Source organism: Poecile atricapillus, chromosome Z (genome assembly GCF_030490865.1).
Source record: "Poecile atricapillus isolate bPoeAtr1 chromosome Z, bPoeAtr1.hap1, whole genome shotgun sequence".
Classification (NCBI taxonomy): Eukaryota; Metazoa; Chordata; class Aves; order Passeriformes; family Paridae; genus Poecile; species Poecile atricapillus.
In genome coordinates this window covers 8,665,026-8,686,213 of record NC_081289.1, presented here as the reverse complement: position 1 = coordinate 8,686,213, position 21,188 = coordinate 8,665,026, and the positions used below count along the sequence as shown (strand labels likewise).

The following is a 21,188-nucleotide window of genomic DNA, read 5'->3' as shown; positions in this document are numbered from 1 at the left end:
TCGTATGCCGGCTATTTGTCCCAATTATAAAAAAAGTGCTTTTTAAGTTCATTAGCCAGGTAGAATGGGCTTATTTGTACCTACTTAATCCCCTGGGGGAAGAGATGCTGTGCAGGGAAGGAAAGTTAGAGATTCTGCTGTGATTTATCAATCAGCACGTCAGCACCTGATTCAGGAGCAAGTCTTACCAGATCTGCTTCCCAAGCCACAGAAACTAGTGAGAATGAATTTTGTCAGGAAGAGATCATGGCTAAACACCAATAAAGAATAAAAGTATAAAAAAGAAAAATCTTGTTTTAAGACAGTTTACCTCAGGATGGCTTCCAACTTCAATATAGGTGCAGACTGGATGAAAAGCCCCTGTTCCGCAAGCATACAGGTGGGTTTGGTTGTAAGCCTTAAGCACCTTGATGAAATTAGCACATTCTCTCTGCAAAGAAAAGGAGAAAACAAAAAAATTATTCATAGAGTTAATTCAGTGATTTTGACTAATGTGAGCTCTTCTGTGTTAGAGATATATGGCTGAATGAACAGATTTGTAAAGTGTGATCATTTCATGCTGTTCATAAGATTGTTTACTGCTAAGCATTTAATAAATAGCCTGATTTAATTTCTCATTTAAATATCTTTGGTTGCTATTTAAGAAAGCATCTAACCCTGAAGAAAAGATTACAAAAAAACCCCTTATTTTTGTTTCAGACATGCTTCATCTTTGTAATTTATGCTATTGCTGTGCTTGTAAGACAAAACCCATTTATAGAAATGTGTCAGAATGAAATAATGAAGAAAAATGGGCCAACTGTTTGCTTGTATTCAATTAAGTAACAATTAGAAGAAAAATGGGCCAGATGGAAGGAGTTGATGAAAACCAAATCATTGATATAGCATTCTTAACAATCATACGAGTGCTGCCTCACCCCCAGTGCCTGTGTCTGCAGGCCAGTCTTACACATATGAATACATATGTTAAACTTCCATACAGTCATTGACAGCCCCTAGAATACAAGCTTTGTAAGACTTGGACTTTATGTTTTCTTCCTATACGAATTATCCATCATGAGTTATTTTAGTTCTCAGCAAATAAAAATTTAATAGCAACACTAACAGTCCCTAGTACAAACATTATCTGTTATCTGTTAACAAAACTGTCATTATTAATGCCTGGTGTTATTAAAATGGATAGTCAAGTCAACAACTTTTTCCATTTGTTTAATATTTTTATTTCAATCAGATCTAATATAGAAAAGAAATATGTCAATGCCTGCGAGTTGGTCTGCTGACACAATTGAAAAAAATGGATTTCAAACAGAAGGAAAATGAGAACAAGGAAATTAAGTATTTCCAGTAAAGTCTGTGTTTACGATGAGGAAATTTTTTCTCTGCAAGTTTGATGACTTTTTTGGTACAGTGCTCAACTCTACCTTTCCAAGTAGACCAGCACCCCTGGAAACACCACCTGAGCTACTGCACCCACAGAAATCTCCTTGGCTGGCATCCTCCCTCTCTGTAACTTGCTTGCTAATTAAACCAGATACTCCCAAACACAAAATAAAGGCTCTGCCAGGAAAATGCATGTGCAGTTTGAGGTATGCCTTAGGCCACCACAGGGAAAAGCAATGAACTTACACAGATGAAACACTGATTCCCTGCCTCACACAAAGGACTGCACTGGAATGACATTGCTCTTACAGTTTCATTGTATATTTGCATAACAGATAATAGCAATGCATTAAAAAGAGCACCCAGAGAAAAGCATCCGGAATCTTACTGCATCCCTGACTTACTGCTGTTAGCTTATCTTTTCAACAGAGATGGAAGAGAAAACATAGAGACAGTTAAGGTAATCCAACAGGAAATTGAAAGAAGTAGAGATGAATGTTACTCTTAATTCTTTCCATTATGACCTTTCTTAATAGAAACACACTATTTCTTGTCCATTCTTATTCTTCCCACACACAAGTATAAGCATGAGCATCTATTTATTATATTTATGTTTATCCACAGACTGCTTTCCACCGTCATATGGTAGAGTACTAAGCAAATACTGGGCATAAATAATGAAAAAAATATGTTTCTATATTTTTATTAATGCTGTTTGTTCGTTGCTGCTTTAAGTAAAAGAAATATGGAAAACCCATGAAAGTCTATTAAAAATTCAATACCTACAAAAGTAAAATGGGAAAATACCCCAAATTCCTGTAACATTAACAAAATTTAAAAAAGATCCTCTCTTAAATTCTGGCATTCTGTGTTTCAGATGAAGCATCTGACTTTGACTCCACATAACTTAAAATTGAGCAATGATGTGTGCGCATTATTAAATAAATCAGAAGTTTCTCACTTAAGAGTTGTATCTGGCCTGATATAAACACAACACTGTTTAACTACTACAGTGCTTTGCCTTGTCAGGTTTAATGTATCATAATTCTAAAAATGTCTTTATGGTCTACTACTACCCTTTACTAAAGCTTTTTAAATTACCTACCTGAAGAACATGAAGTGTTAGAGGCTGGTGGCCACATATAAAATGCTGTGAGGAGATGGGCTGGACCTACACCCAGTGTGAAAAAATTGTGCTGATTTCAGAGGAATTATTCCGATTTACAGAAACACACCACCTGTGACTGTATATGCACTCAGAATCACACAGTCATAGAATATTCTGAGTTGGAAGGGACCCACAAGGATCATCAAGTCCAGCTCCTCAGTGAATGGCCCACATGGGGACTGAACATACAGTCTTGGTGTTATTAACACCATTCTCCAACCCACTGAGACCGTTCAGCTGCTTATCTGTAACATACAGCAAGAAGGTATTAGATAGCTAATGCTTTAAAGGTGGGATGGAAAAACCCTACTTAGATCAGGGGCAGGAGTCTTTGATTTCTGTGGGTGAAATTAAGAAAAGTTCTCTCACCACCTTCACTGGATTATTCCAGATCAGCCTGTGGGAGAAGGTGGATTAACCCTATTGTAGCCATGTTTGACCATCCAGTGTTCAGGATTGATAATAGTGTAAATATTAGTCAAGTGACTTCAAATTTACAATGTATTTCCAAAAGCAGATTTAGCTTATTCATCCCTTTTTTTGAGCTCTCCTAATTACTTGTACAGGGTGTTTTTTACCTTAGATGTCTGAGAAATACACAACCTAGTTAAACAATGGGGAAGGTAAATACCTACAGCAATAAACATTTGACTGTGATGAATAAATTTATATAACATTTAAGATTCCTAGTCCAGTTCAGACTGCTCTTACAGCTCCCCTCTGTTTTATAGCTGCATAAAGGAACCATTAAGGACTATTCAGTAAATTCTCATACACCTCTCTACCAGATTAGGTTTCTTTATATATTTTACATGGTAGTAAAAAAATAAATAAAGAGGGGTATTAAACTACAATAAATGACATCAAAGTAAAGTTACAGTTCTGATTTAAGCCCTTGTCAACTCAGGAAGTTCAAAGTGAAGTTTCTGCCCTGCCTGGGAGACGGTGCTATTCTCCCTGGAACAATAGCAACAGGCACATTGATTTCCATCTCAGACTCCTTCCTTTGTCCAATTGTGCTCAAGCACAGCTGCACAGGTACACCATTATGTGTGGAAATGTTGTATCTGGTCCTTTGATATTTGGAGCTTAGCAAGAGTTTGCTTTGGTGAATACTGGGTTTTCCTGGTTTATGTGACTCTGGGACCAAAAAGCTTCCCACAAACCTGTAATAAACCAACTTTAACAGCTTTGAATGATTTGCAAAGACTCTAAATTGCAGCACATGGGTATGACAAAGAAGTATCAGGGAAAATGTGTGTGCACTCAATGCAATTTGGGTCTGCCACTACGTGAGACCTGGGTGACTGACTCCCATTCCAGTTTGTTTCCCCATTCCTGCCCTCACAGAACAACTGCTTCAGTGGCATCCAGGCGCCGTAGGTTGTGAAACCTGGCAGGCAGCTCTGCTGCTCCCGACACTGGTGGCTGCATAACTCGACTACAAAGCAGCTCCCCAACCCCCTTGGCTGGAGGCCTGGAATGACTTGGGTGTCTCCAGCTGGGTTTGTCCCACTTGGCATCAGTGTCTCCCCCTGCCAGACCCCCAGGCCGGCGCTATATTGTTGGTGTGGAGGTCTGTGCCAGCAGGACGAGGCACTTCACTGCATGACTGCAGAGTGTAAGGCACTGGAAGGGGGGCAAAGACAACAAAAGACATGTAGTATCTCAGAAAATACAGCAGGCAGGAGAAAGCACCCACCAGAGGAAGAGGAGGTAACGCAGAGGCAGAAGCCATAAGGAACAAATTCTCAGGGAAGTTCAACACTGCACCTGCATGCGAGTTCAGCCACCCAGTGCTACTGCATCAACTTTTATTTTCCCTGAGAAAGGGATGTTGTTCAAAGGGAATATATTCTGGACATATCCATACCCTTTGGATATTGTTCTTTGTCAAGTAAAATAGATGAAGAAAGAAAATTAGACTTAAAAAAATTATTTTCCATGTGGAAATAAGTTTTGTTCACACTTGAGAGCAGGGTGTAGTGGGAGTTTAAATACTTTTAGCCTAATAACATGAATGAAAATGAATGCAAGGTTTGAAATGTTCTCTGTAGGCAGGAAAGTATTATTTGGATGGTTATGAAAATAAATGTTAAAGAAGAGGGGCACTGGGATCATCACAGTGAATCATAAATTATTGCTCCTAATAATCTTGCTCATTGTAGTGAATGGCTTAATATTAAGAAACTTTTCAGTCTATATGAAGCTAAACACAGGTTTATGCCCTAAAGCTTGAGTTTATATATACATACATAGAGCTGCATATATGGCATAGAATGATTGAAGTAGTTATTCAAAGGGAAAATTAAGTACATCATGTGGGAGTTACTGCAGTCCTCAGAAATTCCCATTCATTTATCTACCTACCCCTGGAGAGGATTAATCTTCATTCATATTTCAATAAATGCTCTAAGGTTTCCACAAGAGCTGTAGGTTCTGCCCTTGGCCTTGTACAGAAGTGCTTCTATCTTAAAATCCAAGAAACTAAATCCCTACATGACATCTAAGACCTTCTAGTACAGCCTGCATGATCTTCCTCTCTCTTTTCTGACACAGAGAACTTTAGATAGCTACTCTTATATATATATATATATATATATATATGACTGCTGGATCTGTGTCTGCAAACAGCTGTGATAGCATGATTGCCAACAACCTACAAAGTATGGCCAAAGAAATGGTGACATGCAGTAGCTGAAGCAGTCCCCACAAACCTCAGGCACAATCCAGTTTGTTTCTTTGTTTGAAGGAATGTGGACCATAACCAAAAGTCCAAGCAGCTCCTACAGGCTTTCCTGGGGTTAATTTGGTGCATAAGTGCACCAGGGCATCCAACTGAAGCCACTGTACCTTGCCTCTGGGAGTTAGAGGTACATTTGGCCACCCAAGGGAACATGCCCCAGAAGTTCACTGGGCACTTCTGAGTGAGAAAAAGGACTGAACTTCAGGTATCACAAACATGTTTACACTTCCTCTAGACTAGACTGAGGAAGTTGTGGGGTTCAGATCCTCAATTCCATGCTGATGAATTATTGAAATGAAAGTGGATAAAAGAGTATGCATCATACTACAGTAATGCAGCCACAGCACCAACTCAGCTGAAAATTCTCCTGTGCTAAAGTCCTACTTGTAAAACAAGTTAAGAAATTACTAGACTGTCACTTACATTCAGAGTGTGAATTAAAGTCAAAGAGGTCCAGTGTGTCTGGACAGGTACCTCAACTCAAAATTTTAATTCCAAATACTATACCAGCTATGAGGTCAGAGGGCCTGTCTTGAAGAGGAGACAAAGTGTTAATTAGATTTTCCAGAAGGGCACCCACCATATGAAGATCAATGTATCTGACTTACAAACTAAACACGCAGATTTATTTTTTAAGAGTTTTCAAATATTTATATATCAAGTTGATAGAAGGGCTTATGCAGAGAGAGATTAGCCTGAAAAAATAAATGACAAAGAAAATGTCTGCAACCAAAAGAATAAGAGCCAAATGCAGAAAGATTGAAAAACAAACAGTAAAGATATGTAACACTGATTAGGCTGTGTTATGCAGACTTTTCCCGGACAGTTACAAAAATAAAGTCCATCCATCTGTCAAAACATCTGCTCCATGTATGAAAATTAAAACAGAATTTAGGTGGGTTTTATGAGTTTCCAGTAATTATCTCTCCTCCAGAAGCCTGGAAGTTACGTCCTTCGATCTGGATTACTAATGCAGCAAAGAGTTCTTAATGACATCTTTTTAAGTTGAAGGATAAGTCCCTGTGACTAACTAATATCCAGATTTTTCTCCTTATTTTAAGAAAGTGGTTTCATTTTTTTTTAAACCAACGGTGATGTCCACACTGCTTCTCAGATATTGCAGCAAATGCAAATGGCCAGATTATGTAGAGCAATAAGTAGAAGGCTGAATGATCCTTTACAGCATCATTAGCTTCAACAGTTTTCTGCTGATTTAATCCAGATAAGCATCAGGCCCAGTAACAAATTCTTCCTTTATATCAATCTTCCTACATAGCCAAGTGATTTAAATAGCCTAAGATTTTGTCTGAACTAGATGGACAAGAGGATTTAGAACTATCATCTAACAGCTGGACATGCAAAATAAATATGTATTTTGTGTCTTAAAATGGATGGACAGCTTTCATATAAAGTCCTATAGATGAGGTTAATTATTATGTTTACTTTTTTTTCCATTCTTATGTCCCATTAGTCAAATTTTCAAGTGATGAGGTCAGGGATATCCACAGAGAATAAGAAATCCCCAATATTACTGCTGTCATTCAAATTTATCACACTGCTGAAAGATGTTCTGGACTTATCAGGGAGCTTTTTAATTTCTCTCTTTTGCTAGTGGGCTACTGCCAGCTGCCACCAGTTCAGTCGGAATACTGGCAGATATCTTTTTCCAGCATGGAGCAGCATTGTTTCAAGGAAAATATTTCTGCAGTGTTAGTGCAATAATATATGTGTGATTGCCATGTACACAGATGATGGACTGTCAGCTAGACCCAGCAAAGACTTCAACATGTCAGTAAGCACGGGCAAGGAAGCCTCTTCAGGGTGAGCTCTGCATCATGTGTGCTTTCACAGCTCCTGCTGTTTGGTTGTAAAGTTTTGTAAAATGCAGCAACATTATTTAAAAATGATTGCTGTGTCCCTCTTTTTATTACAGTAACATTTGGAAAAGTACTGGTCCAAATGTACAGTCAGCTTAAACAGGCCCAGAATAAGCAGTGAACAAATAAAATTATTTAGGTCCTGTTAAAATGAAATGGTCTTTTAAAATTTTATTTTATTGGAGTAAGCTGTTTGGCAACAGTGCTGCAAAGCTATTGTGTTAATGTTGGCTGGAACAGGAAAGTCCCCAAGTACTGGGATCTGTGTGCAGGCCCTAATGGGTGGGGAAATCCTGCCTGGCACCTGTACTCCACCAAATAACCTTCCAGCTGAACCTGTATAGGCAGGTGCATGATTTTAGAGTGGGGGAGGGCAGCTGGCATAAAAACATTTGCAAACTGTGACTGTGTACCCCTTGCAGCTGGGATCAATACCATCATCCACATCCCCATTATGTCATTATTGCTCCTTGCAATTAGCAGGATCAATGTTTTATAGTCTTACTCTGAAAAAGCTAGTCTGCAGTGCTGAGTGAAGCAAGGTGAGCAGGTGAAGGATTGGGATCTGTGTTACAGAGCGGGGTCCCCATTAACTCACTTCTTGGTAGTTACACTCCCCATTTTTCAAAGTCTTATGAGCAGCACACATTTCATCACACACACACACACACAAATCCAATACAAACCAAGATTACACCTAGTTTTTCAAAGATGACAGATCTGCAGATTCAGTGGCCCTTATGCTGTGATCTACAGGTATTGTGATCTGGGGGATCTGACTCCTTTGGAGATGTCATAAATTACTCTCTTAGGCACAGTGACCACTGCCAGCATTGCAAAGGAACCATTGATTAGTTTCATACCTCAGTTTTCCTCTGCTGACAAGATATACCCTGAGAAACTTCAGACTGATGAGGGTTGATAAGACATTTTTGGTTGCATAGTACAGATTACTGTGCTTCCAGTTATCTTTCCAATTAAGTTATGCCTGTTATCTGTCTGATTTTTTGATATGACAAGAGTTCTCAAGAATATTTAAAGTGTATAATTTACTCAAGTTGCAGGATGTCTGCATGAATTTAAACCATTAAAGCATCAAGACAAGAAAAGAGAAGCAAAGAAAACAGATGATTTTAAAAAGCCAGCAAAAAAAAAAAAAAAAAAAAAAAAAGGCAGATATATCCTGATTCCTTCAAGCCACAAAGCTGCAAGCCATATTAGCAAACAGTTGTACTGTCAGCACACTTGCACAGCAGATGGAAAGCTTCTCTGGTTCTGCCTTGTGTTAGTGAGGGTAAAAGAAAAAATGTCTTCCTGCCTCTCTACCTACCCACCTGCAAATCTGGGTCACTACTGGTATTTGGTCATTTGGCCCAGGTCATTTGGCCAGGGTTTGCCACTAAGGCTAAGCATGTAGGTAGCTGAGCTGGGTGGGATATTCCCTAGGGTCCATCCTGAAAACCATCTTAATCCAGAAGCCATTAAAAGAAGTCATTAGAAGCTATGCTTTGTAGATGCCTCGATGCATTAGACCTCTGAACCTTTGTCATTAGCACAAACCATTTGACCTAGTGATCTTTGGAAGTAAAATTTCTACAACTTTTCCTGCATTCAGTATGTTCAAACTACAAGACATGTTTCAAGCCCTGAAATTTTCATTCAGAAAATGCATATAATAATTTTTCCAGACCTGTGAACAACTAGAGGGATGCCAAGAAAAGGCATCAGCACAAAATACCTGACTTGATGCCTCTGTCGTATTTTTTTTATATCTGGTTAATGCACAGTTAACAAGACAAACCAAAGTCTTCTGTGGATCCAGTCTAGCAAACAACTGGGTTTTTGGGTTTTGCAGGCATAGGATGACTGTTATACATGAAACCTTTCCATGAGTTCTAGCAAGCTTCCTTTATTTTGAAAAGTTATGTTTTTCAGCAGCATGCATTTCCTACTTTACAGAATAAATTTATTTAAGGAACAGAAGAGTATTTTCAAAATAATTCAAAATATTGGGAAGCTTTGAGGTCAAGCAGAAGCTGTTTCTTTCTGACCATAACTTTTAAAAATCTCTTTTGTTCTACAGAGTAAACTTGCCCCACAATATGAGTGCAGCTTTATGAGCAAAGAGATGAACACTAATATTAGGTTTCAGCTCAGGCAGTCTCACCAAGCCCATGAGCAATTTAAGTTGCAACCACAGTTTAGATCTAAGGAGTCTCTCTCATCTCTCTCTTCCATCTGGGTGGAGTAATCACCTGTCTCCTGGAGAAATCAGATTACACCCCACCTTTCCGAATTGGATCAACACCTGCTAATTGGGTGGAGTATTTCAGACAAATGGGTTGCCAAGCCTGTTACAGGCACGTAAAATACTGAGGCTCCAAATCAGCCCCCTTGCCTTTTTTCAGCACAGTACATATTCTCTAATGACTTCCACTCACAGCCACCTCAGATAAGTGCACTCCAAACTTGTGTGTTGAAAGTGAAGGTAAAGCCATGAAGTGTTGAAATGAAGCAAAAGACTGTGGCATCTCCAAGGGGCAGCTGCTTAGCAGTGTGTATGACTGTAAATAAATACAGTGTGTATGACTGTAAATAAATACAGTGTGTAAGCTACTCCAGGAGGTCACACGTGTCTTACTGTGGGAAGCTGGAAATTTCTGTGGGGATATTAAACTGCTTTGGCACCACAGAGAGATGCTGAACTAGAGAAACCTTAAGTGACAGAAGCTTAAAATCCCCACTCAGTAAAAATTTGGCACCCAAGTGAAATTACTGAAATGTGAATTTGTTGAATGGCTTTGGGAGGTTTTTTGCTATCTTTCTGTTGGTTGGATTTATTTATGATACATATATAGTAGCCTAAAGTTTTTGGAAAATGTTAATCCAAAATGAATTACCTATGGGAATAAGAGACGAATAGATTATTTAAAATGACAGAGATTCCGCTATTCCGTCAGAAGAATTAACAACCAAAAAAAAAAAAAAAATAGAGAAAAAAATAGCATTTTATTTCCTAGATTATTTTAAGAACTTTCCCTTTAAGTTTCTGAGTTACTACGAAAGAAGAAAAGACAATATTATAACTTGTGTGCAGCAGGGAGAAATTTAGTAGACCTATTTTTGGTATATGTAAGCAAGAGAACTACAGAAAAAATTAGTTGTGAACTAAATTAATAGTTATGTAGTAACCACATCTTGAGTACAGAGGAACTGTAATACATGATCTTTCAGAGCAGATTTAATTTTAAAGTTCACTTTTATTAAAACAATAGATAATCACAAAGAAAACAGACACAATATGACACAAAGTGGGGCGGGGGGTGGAATTGACTGGCACCAAAGAAAAGTCTTTTTCTTTAACTTCATGAGTTTCAGACTGAAGCCCTGAAACAAAGCAGGGACTAAACATATCTATCATTTCTACCAGTCATCCAGTTAATGTGTTTTTCTGGAAAGAAATGTATGAAGAATAAATTTACTCTGTCCATCTTGGGGTGCAGTAAATCATAACATGGAATTACCCAACAGCATTTTGAAATAGCAATAGCTGGAAACTCAGCCATAAATAATTCTCAGACTTTGCCAAGGCCAAATGAGGGCTCATGAGGAACACATATTGATAGAAAATTAAACCACATAATTTTGGGAAGATTTTTTTCCCTTCAGTTCTCCTTTACTTCCCCTTTTCTAACGCTTTGTATTTCAAAAGCAACAAAGAAAACATTTCTACAAGACTGCATTAAATCTGCTGAATATTAAATTTCCTTCAGAAGCAAATTTCTATAGTCACACCTATAACAGAAAAATGAACCCAAAACTGGAAAATTAGCTTTCTCCTTGATCTATATCAATTTGTTTCCCATACTGAAAGACTTAAATGACTTCCCATGATACATAAATGGGTAAAATATGAAAATATGAACAACTGCCAACTTAATTCTTCCTCTGTATGAGACACAAGTTATTACCTTACAGTAACTGATTTTCCTTGGTCAGTTCATAGAAAGAAATATATGCAAATGCCTAAATGAATACAAGGTGTAGGATCAACATCTGAAATATGCCATAAATAAGGCTTTATGCTGGTGTGTTGTGAGGGTCCATCCAAGAACTGGAGCTGACACAACCTGGGGGGACAGGAACTGTTTGAGAGCTCCACAGGACTTTGAAAGATTCCAATGGCCTTAACTCCTTTTTTACCAAGTCCAGTCCTCCTGAGTGAAGTGGTTGTAGATTTTGTGAGTTTTTTTTCCCCATGCCTTTCTCTTTTGTTTGTAGTCTATGCACAGCAGTTTTCTGAAGCAGCAGTATTAGAGCTGCACAGTGCTTACAAATGTCTCACTCTCTCATCTCCCAAATGGTAAGGAATGCTTTGGTAGGAAATTGTGTCCACATTGAAGTACACAGAGAAGAAGAAGGGGTGAGCAGCCTTTGAGCTAAAAAACCCAGCACACTAACTGGGACAGTTGATAAAGTAAGAAGGAATATGCTCTGGCACTATTTATCTTACACAAAAAATGTCACAAAAACCACTTTCTTTTCTTGTAGCAGGTCATACTGAAAGTAAATTCTGTCCCCAAACTCATGAGACCTGTTGTTTCGGATTTTTACTCGTTTTCCCCTTCTTCCCAGGAGACATTCACCCTTCTCTTTTCCCCAGGCTGGATGGGCATCCTGGGTCTTTAGGCTTTGCTAAAGAATTTTACTGCTGTGCTGAGACAGGAAGCCAGAAAGCAAAAAGAGATGACAATGAAGGTTGGTGGCAGAAAAGCTGGAAATTTGGCTGTAGCTGTCCTCCATAGGAAGAACCCTGACAGAAAGGAATGAACTTGTCTTTGGCACACCCAAAGGGCCAGAGGTAATTTGCCTGGAAAAACTGTTCCTGTCAGATGAATTTAGAAACATGCTTTCTAGATCCAGCCAGCATTGTATATTTAATTTTCAGATTCCCTCTTCAGATCTTTGTTTACAATAACAGATGAAAAGAATTACTTTTACTTTCTGCCTCTATGTTCTTCTATTTTCCCTAAGGCAACAACAGTAATAAAATGAGTTAAAGGGACTCATGTTCAATTATTGCCAACTATGTTTTTTTCCAAATTATCACCAGATATGGCTGAGGGACACTTGTTGAGTCGCTTTTTATTCTCCGGGTTCTTTTCTTACTTTCCAAATTAAATCACTGCACACTGATGGATCCATAAGCCTACAGATCCACCCTGTGCTTTCCTGTATTTTAGGGAGGGGATGGAAAACTTTAAAGAAAGCATAAACTAGGATCCCATATGAACATTTTGGCTTTAAACATTACTGTAATAAATGAGATGGTGAATTAAATTACAGTCATGTGATTCTACTTGCATGAACAATAAATTGAATAATTAAATGCTAGCCACACTTGAATGCAAAGAAGCATGCACAGAATATGGCTATGTCATAAAATATGTGTAAAGAGCCTTGCTGCTTTGTCACTGGAAATAAGTTTCTGATCTAAAGTGATTCCAAATTGCTGTCAAGAGAACTATTAAGTATAAAATAGTTAAGCACAGTTGGAATCAGGCGAGAGATAATAACTAGGTAAAATTTAATTGCAATTAAATAGCCCGGGTAGATGCCTATCTCCTATAAATTATAATACAGTCAGTGCTTACCCACACGCAAATGTGCTGGTACACTTCAGCTGTGTACACACAAGTGTAACTCTTCCTGGACCTGTTTGGAGTAACTGCATGTTCATGTGACAGAGCAGATGCAGAAACTTGCTGGTACCAAGTAAAAGTACTTGGTACTCTTTGTATCTGTTTGCACATCAATGTGTATTTCTCACCAGAAACATCCAGGGAGAAGCTGATGTCTTACAGTGTGCCAAGTGTGTCTATCATTGTGCAGCTTGTCCTATGTGACTTTGTTAAAGCACTACTGAAATTTTATACATTTATACATGTCAAGGCCAGAAGGGACTGTTTCAACAATTTAATTTGACCTGGAATCTTTAAAAGTCCCTAAATAAATTGGATACTCAAATCACACTTGAAAATAACATCCTAAGGTGCCCTTCAGAAACACTTTTTTTATGCTTTCAGGTCATGGAAACCTATTGTACCCTTTAATAGGAATTTCTCTGATTAATTGTGTAATTTGTGAACTACTGCTACAGTGCAAATCTAATGCAGAGATGTATTGACTAAACAGACAAAGCAGCTACAATTTTCAAAGCAATGGCAAATTAACAGTTTAAGGACTAAATGAGGCTTCCACTCAGAAACATATCCTTGCCCTATGCCTACCTGCAAAATTAATTAGTGTTTCTGATAACTTCTGTAAATCAACAAGCTTTGCTTTGCTGGTTTATGATATCCCAGGAATGTCAGAATGGAATTGTAGACACTGGTTTTGTTTTTCTCTTTTTCTGTTAACTACCTGTTATTTATCCCACATTTCATGCAGAGGTTGTCACGTGTATTTGTAGGGGCCTAGGCGAATGTTGTATTTTTAAATGAAATATTGAGGCTCACCAGTGAGGAATATGACTAGCAGCATGACTGTTCTGTGAGTTTATATAAAAGCTGAGAATTATTCTGTAGAGACTTTGTCTTCTTTGATCATTACCAAGGTCTGGCCAGGAATCATGAGAAATATTCACAGGACTAACAGAAACCAGAACAGATCAAATAAGACACTGAAGTCCAGAATAGCAAGAAATCCTCACAGAATTGCTCATTTAGTTGAGTTACGTAAGCAAATATCCTATTTATTATTTATTGTCTTTAATTTTTCATGAACAATATTACTTTGGTGCTTGTGATACTCTATACTGAGGAAATGGAAATATATTGTAATACTAAGTACTTACATGGGTCAGTAATTACGATTTTATTGGAGAAAATCTGTATTTTGATGAAAAGCATAGCAGTTAACCTTTTTCAGAGAAGTCCTACTCTAAGTAGGTACTACATAGCTGGGGGAAAGGTCTTTCAGCAACTCATCTCAGCTTACTCATATGGAAAAAAATCCAAAGCACACTTGAAAAGTTTTATCTACCTAAACAGTGAGTAAAGCTTAAGTAATTAACATATACTAAGCCCTTTAAAAACAGAAATTAAAATGACTTTAAGTAACAAAGGGGTAGCAGGAAAGCAGGAATAGGCCCCATTGGCTGCTCTCCTCAAATCCCGTGTGGACCATCCTGAGCCATGAACCTGCTGTGCTGAGACGGGCATGACTGACAGCACCAGGATAAGGAATCCCTCTGAAGGAGTGAAAACAACGCTGAATTACCCCTTATAATTATGAGAGGAAATCTCAGAGGTCATAGCTGAGGTTAGCAGTGGGGCAGAGCCGGGGTTGTGCTTGTGCTGCAGCTGCTGCAGTGCACCTGGCCCATTAGTGGGGACTTGCACTTTCAGCACCGATTCACCCTGGAGATCAATAATTAAAAGGAGGTTTTTTTTTAAAAATACCTCAATGCATAAGTATGGACTGTCTTGTAGAAAGTTTTGAGCCATCACAACTGAGGACTATATAATATCTTAAAAGTGGTACATGCTGAAAGCAGTATTATATCAAGCCAGGTTTATATGTCACTTTATTTGTCTTCTTTTTCTCCTGTTCCCTCTAATGAAAGTCTGTTGAGTTATTTTTATGGCCTTTATATTTCACACTCCCAAGGTACTGACAGTGACTTTAAGGAATAAATAAGGGAGGAATAATAAGGTTTTTTTAATTATCGGTAATTAGAGTTAAAGCAGTTACATTAAATATGTTCTTTGTAATGCACTGTTTTATGGCAAGGTAGCTGAAAATATTTAAAGACAACACTCTGATCACATCAAGATATGTATTCCCCCTCTCTAGTCACCTACATGTTTATTTTATCTCTCACCTACTCCTGTAGAAAACTGTAAAATTACCAGAAAAAAAATAAAATAAAATAAAAAAAACCATCCCAAACAACCTTACAGGATCTACTGCCAGGGTCACACACTGCACTGCAGAGTGGTGTGGGCTTCACCTACTCATGATGAATAGGCATAGCTGTCCCAGTATCACAGGAAGCAAAAGAATCAAAGTGAATACAAGTTACAGTATAAGCAGTCCTCTCAAGCTCACCACAGTCAGATGGGAACCTGAACCTCCCAGCTTACTCCAGAGTGTGTGTCTCTACAATTTTAAACTACCACGCTGAATTAGAATCAGCTTAGTGAAATGTATAAAGCATACTCTTTCTTACTACAGTGAATTTCTAAAAAATAATTATTAAAAAAAATAAGAATATACTTTCATGCTAGGTACTCTTATTAGTTTTCTAGGTTTTTACTCCAGTCATGAAAAAAATCTACGTAATGTAATATCATAATACTTCACATGAGATGAAGCAGGAAGGTTAGTTAATTTGTTCATATATTTAACACTAGCCCCCTTTTTTAACCTTGAATATTAGACATTTTAGGCTTCACCTTGCACAGTACTCCTGAAAATTATTTGTGGACATTACTTCTATTTGGACATAGAAATAATGCATTACTTTAAATCCATTATTTCTGTGTAATGAGATGGTCCAGGTATCTAGCATTTCAGCTGTCCCATCACATATTTAGCTCAGCCCATATTTCTCGCTTTTTACCCAATCTACCTCTACTGTTCCCAGATGTAATTTTTTGAAGACAACTGTCCTCTATGGCCTAGGTAAAGACTGATGAGACTATTTTTATTATGACCTAGGAAATTATTCAAATGGAGCTCTCTAGAGGCATATGGTTGGCATTATGAATATTTTACAGAATCATCTTTGAAAATCAGGCCAATAGCATATACACACGGGGCCAAGTTCCACTCTCACTTATACCTTGGCAACCACGCTGATTTCCCATTTGGCTTTGCTATGCAAGTATTTGTTTGGCTTATTGCATGCATGTATATTTTATCTGCTTTTCCCCTTCTTCAGCCCCATTTCCCACACTGTTCCTATAAAGAAGACAGTTACTTGTCAGTGTGGAATGATTGCTATTTGGGGGCTATTGGCTGTATCTCTCTTACCTCATAAATACAGGGAATACGATGTACATAAGAACGAGGGAAAATGTTCAGAAAATGATGCCTGGTGTAGCAGTGCCTTTCCTGAGGCACCAAAACTGATGCTGAATGTTTACACCACCTTGACCTCAATATTGCTGTGAACTCCATGCAGGAAAGGGCTCTGGGGAACCTAGTGGCTCCAGAGAGATGTTACAATGAGAAAGCACTTCTTAGAGCTCCCTTGAGAACTGGGACCTGGAGCAGGGCAAAAATGGGTCAAAACACTGTGTACCTTCTCATCAGGAGATGAGTATGCAAGGGTTAATATTTTTTCATTCTGATATTTCTTCTTTCTTATTGATTTTTTTTTTCTATGGTATATGAATTCTATTTCATCTGCATGATTCCAATTTATAAATTGAAACTCTTGGTAATGAAGACAAAATTTCTACATAAGAGGACTGAGAAAACTCAAAGTGAAGTTATGATCAGACGTGTGACCTTACAGAGTAGGAAAAATACTTTAAGAATTAACACAGTAGGACATAATAAAATATTTACAATGTTTTATAAAAGGAAAAAAAATGCTAAAAAGATTTGTACTTACCACAATATCTTTTCCAGCCCACTTGCACTCATCCCTTCGGGAATGTGATACAGGCCAAACAATCTAAAAACACAAAACAAAAATCACACTGTGTTATTTCATGCTTCAGCATTCACAAATTGCAGGCCAAATCCTTACAGTGTCCCTTTATCCAGTTTATCTTCCCCCCATTTTTTTTTTCTTATTTCCTTTTCTTTCTTAAAATTTGACAACAAAGACATTAAATACTGGGAACAAAAACAGGAGTAATAGGTGTCATAGTAAAAACAATCTTGAAGTCTGCATTGTGAATTTCAGCTGTGAATCTCCAGTCCTAATGATAAGAGGGTTAACTCTCTATTGACTGAGTGCTCTTTTAATTTTTTAAATCTCATGTAATGGAAATACATTCTCACATTAGAGTCCCAGCATCAGAAATGAGGTGTTTTCCCCTTCAGTCTATCCAATAGTTCACTCTCTCTCTAGTTCAGTCAATTAAATAATAAGAAAGATGCCATGGTATTTGACAAGTATCGCACCATCAAAATAGAAATGTTTATGCTGTTTCTATAGAGCCACCCTAACACAACTAATCCTAAATCTAGATTTTCTGTAGTGTTTGCTTAGCAGAAAATGGATCTCACCTCATACAGAGAAAATCCAGAGACCCTCACAGTCAATTATTCATGTTTCTTTGAAAAGCTTTTAGGAATTACATATAGAATAAAACATGATCTTCCCATAAAATGCCAGGCTATTCATTTGGGAGCCTCAGATAATGCAATATGAATGGCTTTAAGTCTGGATTACAGTCTTGGTGTTCAATATAGTTTGTTAATAGAAACCAAAAGGCAAAATATTAAAAAAAAGATGGAATGTGGACAAATGAGGGGGTCAAAGGAGATGTTGTAGATGATATTTGAAAATACAGTTTGCAATATTTTTTTAAATTCAAAATTTATTTCATGACATCCAAACAGGAATTGAACATTGTAAGTCTATAAAATAAGGCTGAAAATTTTATGAGCACATTCTCTCTCAGAGGATTCCCACTGCTTCCTGTTGCTATTCTCATCTTAAAATGTGCAGAGATGTGAAAATTTAAATTTACTAGATTGAAAAACATTAACCAAACTTCTCAGATATCCCAAAAGGACCAGTTCAAGTTTAGTTCAAGTTTTGGGCAAAAATCTCAGTATTTTTCAAACCACTGTATTTCAAGCCAGATGTTCTTTTTCCTTAGTTTCACAGTAAAACCTTTTCCTCCAATTTGGTTTAAAAGACAGCTAAGTCAAGCTGCTTTAGTTCATTGAAAATTTGGCTTTTTGAGTTTTGTTGTTGCCATCAGCATTTAGACACAAACCTAATGATGGTAGAAACAACAGCCGGTGAAGTTTGAGCTCAAGTGCAGCACTGTCTGCGTTGTAATTTTGATTGAAGTTTCTTACATGACTCTCCAGTCTATAATAAATAGACCCCCAAACTCCTAAAGCCTTTTGTGTAGTCTTAAATCTATTCTGAATCCTCTAAGTCTGTTGCTAACATACATTTCCATGTTACTGATAGCAATTCATTATTTAATATTTTAATATTTGTATATAAAGTCAAATGTGTTCTAAAAGTATCTGACTATGTAACTATGTAAAAGAGTACTCTACACTCTACAGAGCTGTTTTCTGCAATGGAAACACCTTCTTTATTTTAATTATTCCAGATGTTTTGCACATTAAGCTATTGATCCCTCAGAGAATTCAAATAAATAGCTAGTTTCCTTTATAGCTACTCTAAAGAGAATAGAAAAGAAAATACTCTGTTTTCCTTTTATCCTCTTATCCTTAGAGAATACGAATGAATAGCCTGTCTTCCCTCTGAACAGAAAACACAAGGTATTTATTGCTATCATCTTAGGAAGCTAATAGTCAAACGGCCAAAAGGTCAGGAACACTAAGAAAAAAAAATAATCCCTGGGTATTGAAGCAATATATCTCTCATAAAAGGGTACTCTCTGGATTTTAAAACGTGCCATCAAAATACTTAATATAACAAATCAAATCTCCATCCCATTGCTTAACTTCTTAGCATTTTGTCTTACTAAAATAAAGGAAAACTTAAACTATTTATTTGGACTCCAGCAGAAGAATGACACTAAACTGCTTGTCAGCTTTTAATTAGTCACCAACTTTTACTGGAAAATTACGATCCCCATCAAGAACGGCAATATTTTATGGACTTGTTCCTCTTTTACTAATACTGGAACTGTTTTGGTTCAAAAGCAGCAAAGCAGAGTGCCTACAAGTGCTGAGTTAAAGAAGAAAAATCCACAGTTGGACTCCCAAATAGCTTCTTTTATCTGCAAATACAGAGCAGTAAGGCCTTTCTGTTTAAACTGTCATAATAGATTCTTGGCTTTTTTAGCAGTTGCCATGAAAGTATGTCTTGTTTGGGAAATGGCTGGATTATTCACTTATCATTTACTTATTTTTTTTATAGTCTGAAAAAAATATTGTAGATTATATAGTCAAAGGTCACAGGCTCGTTATAAATTTCTTTTCATAGAGTCAGCAAATATTTTTGTTGTAACAGTATTCCTGACATGCAAACACTTACTACATAATTCCAACAGTGCACAACATAGTCTGAGTAATAACAAGTCTTTAACATTAAAAGCATATATTTACATTGTACAGAACATGAATGAGCGTACCTTTTGATATTCCTTGATGTTAACCAGGTTGAAAGAAAATATGTGATCCTTTGCTCCAACATACAGCCGACCGCGTTCTTCGTCCAAGAGGAAAGTGTGGTAACTGGAGCTGTTAGCTAGTCCATTGAAATTGATTATATTGTTGGATTCCAACATTTCTGTAAGATAAAGGTAATATTTTTGCTGTTAATATAGTCAAATGAAATATAGACATATATTTTGACTTGTACAGATATCATTTTAGGAATCTGTGCTTATAGTGTAGAAACAAGTGAAAGCATTATTTATCTGGGCCCCTGAATGTTTTTATTTCAAGCACCCAAACTGCTTGTGAGATTCAGCTCTACAAAGAGATCAAACCAACAGTGAAATCAATTAAAAACCTGTATGAGTTTTTAGGTGGCAAAATTCTATCCATGGAGCTCATCAACTGTAGGACAAAGTTCAATTTTGTTCAATCAATGAGATTTGCAAGGATAAACTTGGGGATAACCAGCTGATAACCACATCTAAACACAAAATCTATTTCCAGCAGAAGACACTACTTCATAAAGTTCTGTTAGTTATGACAAAAGGGATAAGAATGACTAGCTGATGAGATAACATGTAGCACCTATTTTTATATGTATTATATTCTAAGCTTTCTCACAAAGGCAGCACGTCGTTCCCTTGTTTGGAACAGGAATTTTACTAGAGAAAGTAACCTTTCTTCTTTTTAAATTCAAGAGTAATTTTCTAGTTCTGATATTCTGCACAGAGATTTATATTTGCCATAGACAGGATTTTTTTTAAGTACAAGGATCCACAGAATCATAGCTATTCAAACATTAACAAAGTCATATGCGATTTTCTGAACAATATTTTTACTGTAAGTTAATATAGACCATAATCGTGTAAGTATTCATGATAATGCACTTTCTTTATGCCATCTAGATTCATATCAGGACCAAAACCAAACCATCTCTTATCGTTTTAAGGCATGTGTCCACTAGTAAGTCATCAATAAGAAAATTTCCTGGTGATGACAAATCTTGTAATAGTTCAAGCCCTGAGCTTGTGAATTATGAAGGCAAACAGCTTTAGGAGCAGGAGCAGTTCCATTGATGGAGCCATAGAGACAGATGAGAAAGGGAGTGAACACATCAGCATCCAAGGGCTGACAGCCAGAGGGCATGGGCTGAGCTTCAGGTATGTAATGTCTGCATCAATTCTGCCACATGTGCAAGGCAAGGACGTATGTAACTCCTCTCAGACCACATGGCAAATGCTTCAATGTCTAGGATTCACATAACAGTGCAGCTACCTTCTACGGCTTTTCAGTTTTCAGTAAGATCACTCCCATTTCCCACCATTATTCCAACTGAAAAGTGAGTGTAATATAGCATCCCATATACTGATAGAAATCAAGGAGAAACTGCTGTTAAAACAGAAGTTTCTGCCTAATTTTCAACTCATTTTCCTTCTTTTTAACTCATTCTTTTGTATTAACATGGGGATGTCAGGTGGGGATTTTCTGGACCTAGGTTATAGTGATGCTTACGATTTTACATAATTTCACACCTGCAGCTTTGTAGCTCTGCAGATGTTAAACCCATTTTTGATGTTCACTTATACCAGGTGGGTTTTGAAGCAGGTTGAAACTCTGCAAAAACATTAGCAGGCAACACACTCAAAGAAGACAAACATTGTTAATTGCATACCATTTGGGA

The 21,188-nt window shown here is 37.3% G+C and overlaps 1 protein-coding gene across 1 annotated transcript in view; it reads right to left on the bottom strand.

The window, feature by feature from the left end:
• LOC131573389 (semaphorin-3A) overlaps positions 1-21,188 on the bottom strand; it is a 160,848-nt gene that overhangs the window by 94,413 nt on the left and 45,247 nt on the right. The window contains exons 2-4 of the mRNA XM_058827316.1: positions 19,480-19,637; positions 16,797-16,859; positions 311-430 (exon numbers count right to left, since the gene is read on the bottom strand). Coding sequence (XP_058683299.1) covers positions 311-430; positions 16,797-16,859; positions 19,480-19,637 — 341 coding nt within the window. The remainder of the gene's footprint in view (positions 1-310; positions 431-16,796; positions 16,860-19,479; positions 19,638-21,188) is intronic.